General features: G+C 41.7%; 1 protein-coding gene across 2 annotated transcripts; it reads left to right on the top strand.

Moving 5' to 3' along the window:
- Positions 1-417: 417 nt before the first annotated feature.
- LOC120654841 (ubiquitin receptor RAD23b-like) lies at positions 418-5703 on the top strand. 2 transcript variants are annotated; one of them, XM_039932506.1, is made up of 13 exons: positions 418-630; positions 1612-1773; positions 2517-2555; positions 2630-2697; positions 2804-2860; positions 3391-3568; positions 3657-3788; positions 3857-3922; positions 4400-4447; positions 4530-4639; positions 4904-4985; positions 5076-5209; positions 5309-5703. In XM_039932506.1, the coding sequence occupies exons 1-12, from the start codon at positions 565-567 to the stop codon at positions 5187-5189; spliced, it is 1122 nt and encodes a 373-aa protein (XP_039788440.1). In that variant the 5' UTR covers positions 418-564; the 3' UTR covers positions 5190-5209; positions 5309-5703. The 2 variants fall into 2 exon arrangements, with proteins under 2 accessions (XP_039788440.1, XP_039788441.1); XM_039932507.1 differs by having other exon boundaries at positions 2804-2848.
- The last annotated feature ends 297 nt before the right edge of the window (positions 5704-6000 follow it).

The raw sequence follows: 6000 nt of genomic DNA on the forward strand, positions 1-6000 counted from the left end.
AAAAACTCATCGGATTTCGATAACTGTTGCCATCCCTATTCACCACCCCCAAGCCCTCCGCGTTTCGCGTTTCAGGGCTTGTTTGGTTCCGGGACTTTTTTCAAAAGTCCCTATTACATCAAAAGGAATCTTACTATTTTATAGTATTAAATAAAATATGTTTATAAATGTTTTTTGACAGCTGAGTGCTTTTTCGCGAGACGAATCTAATGAGCCTAATTAATCGATGATTGGCTACAGTGATGCTACAGTAACCATTCGCTAATCATAGATTAAGATACCTCATTAGATTCGTCTCGCAGTTTAGCCCCAGTGTTCTGCAGTTAGTTTTATAATTAATATTTATTTAATACTTCTAAATATTAAAAAGTCCCTAAGATTTTTTTGAAGTCCCTGCTTCTGAACACCCCCTCAGTTTCGCCCCAACTCCGGAGGAGCCTTCCGCGCGACGCTCCCCAGGGCTCCACCACACCTAAAACCCTAGACCACTCGCGGGAGCGGAGCGGAGGGGAGCCTCGCCCGTCTTAGATTCCGCCTGGCACCGGCGCGGCCACATCCGCCGCCATGAGGCTGACGGTGAAGACCCTCAAGGGCACGCACTTCGAGATCCGGGTGCAGCCCAACGACACGGTGAGCCGTCCCGATCCCCATTCCGTTTTGATTTTTTTTTCTCGTGCTTCGGATGGGGTCGCCGAGTGGTTTCGAGTGGTTGTGGAGCCTCATATTAACGATTCGCGATGAGCTGTATGTCGTTTTGAGGGATTCTACGGTGCTAGTGTCAGGTCATTGTTGTGGGCAGGGCGCGTGATTTATGCTGGCGCTCTATACGGGAAGGATTCCTACAGGAGCTGTCCGTTTCGCCGCAGATGCGTGTTCCTGTTCTGTGTGCTCTGCTGTTAGGAGCTTTTGATAGAATGCAGCTGGGAATGTGATTTATGTAATGATGGAGTTGGAGTAGCATTGGTAGTTTGGTACTGGAGAATAAGGTCCGCAGCTGGTGTTCCTTGTGGTGTAGGATTTGGGGCTTATTGTTCCGATCGCTGCCGTTACGGGGTGTTAATGCTGTCCTTGGGATGGTGTAGGCTTTGTAGCTTGGAGCTAGCAGTTTCTCCTTGTACTGTGTTACTTGCAACTTGTTCAGAAGTAGGAGCACGTGATTATCCGTTTATGGGACTGGTCTCTGTTGCGTGTGCAGACCATGGCATATATTTGGCAAGTGCTGGATTACTGTGCTGTATTTATTGTTGGTAAATGGTTTTGGCGGTGCTGTAGGAGTGGTTGCCAGAGCAAAAATTAAATGCAAAGATTATTATAACCGTTATCCACCTACAATGGAGTTAAAGGGGATCGGGTCCAATGTTTCACTGAAATAAGGAAGTTTGGCTTAGATGAGAAGAATCGAAATTCGGGAGATGAAGGGAAGACACATGCTCTTGGGCCCATTTGGGTTTATGCTGCTGCCCTTTGTTGTCTGGAATGCAGGCACACCAAGGTCTTAGATGTATCATGATTGCCTGCTTGCTGTGTTTGTGATAATAGACTCCTAGTTGAAGGTGTTTTATTGGCATTTGTAATTGTGTCAAGTTATGCTAACTGTTGCTTTTTTATCAGATTATGGCTGTGAAGAAAAACATTGAAGAGAAACAAGGAAAGGATAGCTATCCATGGGGTCAACAACTGCTAATTTTCAACGGGCAGGTTTTGAAAGATGAAAGTACATTGGATGAGAACAAAGTCAGTGAAGATGGCTTTCTAGTTGTCATGCTCAGTAAGGTTGTCTTCCAGTATTACTATGTGCTATATATCTCATAGGAACCTTTTCAATTATATATCACTTATTTGACTAAAATTTTAGTGTGACAATTATTACAACTTGATATAGTAAGGAAAACTTTATTCACAATTTACTAATGCAAAGTTTCCCTGTTCCACATTGACCCTACCATAGTATTGGCTTAGGGTATGTTTGGTTGCTAACCACACCTTGCCACACTTAAGTTTGGCAAGTGTGGCAAAGAATTTGGCCGCCACAGATTTTCTTGCCTAAGGGAATCTTGCCACACTTTTAGTTTCTATGACATATGGAGCCCAAAAGAATCTTGCCTAAGCTTGGTTACCAACCAAACACCTACCAACTTGGTCAAACTTACCAACGTGTGAGGAAAGGGCAATTTAGATACAAAATTTAACAGTAATTCTCCAATAACAAATCTGCCTGTAATATTTTTTTGGTCTGCATTGATTCTTTTTAGTCTCCCTGACGTCTTTCTTTGGCATGGTTTAATACTATTATTACTTCCTACGCAGCATCTATACTAGACATTACTCCTTGTATATCACAGTATAAGAGTACATGATATATGGCAATACGCATTCTGATGCTGGCTGTTCCTTGAATAATATGTGTAATGGAGAATATCTGTTGGTTATGTTACCACATTATTCATCATTTTCCTGCAATGCTTGTACATTTAGTCTGTTTCTTATAAATGCATGATTATCTGCTCTCTCTGCAGAGCAAAACATCTGGTTCCAGTGGAGCCTCGTCTGCCCAGGTAAAGTTATTCCTTTTAGGGGGGTGGAAACACAAACTGCCAGCTTACATACTGACTGCATGAACCTTTGCTAGCCCTCAAGCACTCCTGCAACCAGGCAGCCACCTCCTGTAGAACCTCCACGACAAGCTCCGCAACCCCTGTGAGTCTCTTGCTGGCGTTTCCTTTTCATTTTATTTTTACCTCTTCATTCATTTACATGGAGTGTTGCTTCAACTAATGGGATGAATCTATTATTCGTTTTGCAGGATGGCAGCAGCTACAACATCTCAGACTGAAGGATCTCCTGCACAGTATGTAATCCGGTCTGCCACTCATACATATGTGCTTTGGGCTCTTTTGACCACTTATAAAAATCCCTCCCTCCCTCACCCACCCACACACACCTTCAGAGAGAAGCATTTCTGAAATTATTTGCAGTATTGAATCTTGCAACCTTGGGGGGAAAAAACCTCCATAGTGCTAGCAAGTAGCAACACATAAGCGGTTAAATCAGCTGATATTATCATGTGTGCAAAGGGATAGCGCAAAATAAAATCTCCCAACTTCTCCATGGAAATGTAAATATGACCCAGTAGGCCAGTACAAGCTGCAAAAACCCAATTATCAAAACACATAATAAGGACATGCAATGTTACAACTGTATAACATAATGGAATGAAATTTTGGATTGGGAAAAAATGAAAGCCACTCCAAACAGAAAGTAGGAAGCTAGGCCCCAAACCCCCCTGAAACTTAGAAGACATATACGATGTGTTCTTATGATTCCAGACCATTCATGTCCATTTATTGCATTTAGTGATTATGCTGACGTATACTTATTTCTTTTTGTTAGGGCCCCTTCAAACACATATGACAATGCAGCATCAAATCTACTAGCAGGAAGCAATCTTGACACAATGATTAACCAGCTAATGGAGATGGGTGGAGGCAGTTGGGACAGAGATAAAGTCCAAAGGGCTCTTCGTGCTGCTTACAACAACCCAGAACGTGCTGTTGAATACCTGTACTCTGTATGTATTTGTTTTGCCCTTCATGTTTTTTGGATTGAATCCAATTTTCTGCTTGTAAGGGATGAATTTTGTTTATCTCAAACATTAGGGTATTCCAGTAACAGCTGAAGTTGTTGTTCCAGTTGGTGTTCAAGGAGGAAACACAACTGATCAACCTCCTACAGGGGAAGCCGATCTCTCTGGGATTCCAAACAGTGCTCCATTAAATCTTTTCCCGCAGGTTTACTACTTTCTTGGTTCAGTCACTGCATATTGAAACATGTGTTGACCAATTGCACAATTCAACAGGCGGGTTCCAATGCGGGAGGTGGTGCTGGAGGTGGACCACTTGAGTTTCTTAGAAACAACCAACAGGTTCTCATAGTTTAAATTTTGTCATTTATGGTTTTAGCTATTATTTTCCATAGCTAAAAACCTAAATATATTAGAAATACAATGCACCCATGGGCACTTCCTCTTTTTTCTCGAATACCGGACACGTCCTCTTGGGCTCAGGCCTATCAATGTAGGTGATATTCTAACATATTGGTAAGTTGTAACTTGTAACAGCGTCATCCCATCCCTTGTGCCTCAACACTTACTTCCCCAGTAGTGTTACTGTGCCATCTTGTGCTAGGACTGACCTCATCCTATTATGGTGTGAGCATGAGCTTTGTCGGACTTGTCATTAAACCTTCTGTTGTGATCTTTGCTTTCAATAAAGCAGGGCCAAGCTGGCCTTTGGTCTAAAAAAAACTTCTGTTGTCGAAAGACTAGTACCTGTTTCCTTGTAAGTAAATGAAAACCTCATTGTTCTAGTTAGGGATTAATAGCATCTCAATTTTTTTGCAGTTTCAAGCACTTAGGGAAATGGTCCAAACAAATCCACAAATCTTGCAGGTTTTGCACTGTTACTTTGAATTGCATTCCATGGTTTCTTGTGTAGCACCTGCCTAAATGTTGTGCTGGTATCATTTTATAGCCTATGCTCCAGGAATTGAGCAAGCAGAATCCTCAAATTCTAAGGTTGATTCAGGAGAATCATGCTGAGTTCCTTCAGTTAATAAATGAGCCCTTTGAAGATGGCGAGGGGTAAATATTCTCTTATTTGCTTGATTATTTTTTCCATTCTATTCGCTTTGAGTTCTTTGTCTGCCTCATCACCACTTGCCAACTGGTGTAGATTCCTTGTACTCCCTCCGTCCCAAATTTTGCTATGTATCTAGAAAAGCCAAAACGACTAATAATTTGGGACAGAGGGAGTATTTTGTTGTTGTAAATTCCTATTCACTGATTTTCTATGAATAGATATAGTAGTGTCTGATTTCATCTATCCCACTTCCTAAAAATCTCTAGGGACTTCTTAGAACAACCTGAGCAGGATGAAATGCCTCATGCTATCAATGTTACACCAGAGGAGCAGGAGGCCATTGGACGGGTACATATAACACAGTCAACTCTCTGCTTACTGCATTGATATCTGAAATATCATATCATCGCACTGTGACTTCGTTTTCATATATTTCAGCTTGAATCCATGGGGTTTGAGAGAGCACGTGTCATAGAGGCATTCTTTGCCTGTGACAGGAATGAGGAGCTAGCTGCAAACTATCTTCTTGAGCATGCTGGTGAGGAAGATTGAGCAGGAATAGTTTGCAGTCGGTGAGAACTCTGCCATCCTCATGCTGATTTTCCTTCTGTGAACTGATATGGCAAATAGTTCACATCTGAAAGGATGTTTTTTCCCTTTAACCTTGACAGCCTTTTCTGGACATCTGACCCAAATTGATTGAGATTGCGACACTGCCTCGGAAGTTCTGAATGACGAAGCAAGGTCGAGAAGGAGCTGACACTCTGAATTGATCCCTTGTGCGAGACCCCATATTACATGTCGCCTTATACATTCAAATTAAATACATGTAATAGAATGGTTCTGTCGTGTATTTCCGTTGTTGCCTTCTGCCGTTCTCTAGTGGCAGTGGTGCAGCTGTTGATTGATATAGTATTTGATTAGCCTATACAATTACGAGTTCAGGACATGTCAGCTAGTGAGTAGTCTCGGTTAGGCTTCTGAATCATGTCGTGGTGGTCAGACAATATAATTAAACAACAAACAGGTCATCAGTGGAAACTTGTCCTGCTTTAATTTGCCTAAATTCCTTGTCCAGATTGCCAACAATGAGCGGACACGGAGAAGCCCAGATATATAATATATTCCTAATAGTAGTGGTACAAAACATCTCCAGTGATTCTCTGCTAATGGAGGATTTTAAGCGAATATTACCGGTGGATTGTGATTTTAAATTTTTGATGATCAAATGATAACATAGTTACTGAAACTGTTACCGCATTGCACATTTCTCCAATTTGTATTTTTGTAGGTATCACCTATACAATATAGGAGTTGTCGCCAAAGTGAGGACCTAAAAGCAACTCCATCATACTCTCTAAAT

Source organism: Panicum virgatum, chromosome 1N, assembly GCF_016808335.1.
Source record: "Panicum virgatum strain AP13 chromosome 1N, P.virgatum_v5, whole genome shotgun sequence".
NCBI lineage: Eukaryota > Viridiplantae > Streptophyta > Magnoliopsida > Poales > Poaceae > Panicum > Panicum virgatum.

Coding starts and splice junctions, on each gene's coding strand:
- LOC120654841 (XM_039932506.1), top strand. CDS start 565: ATGAGGCTGACGGTGAAGACCCTCAAGGGCACGCACTTCGAGATCCGG. Junction 631..1,611: donor GGGTGCAGCCCAACGACACG/GTGAGCCGTCCC, acceptor CTTTTTTATCAG/ATTATGGCTGTGAAGAAAAA. Junction 3,569..3,656: donor CTGTTGAATACCTGTACTCT/GTATGTATTTGT, acceptor CTCAAACATTAG/GGTATTCCAGTAACAGCTGA.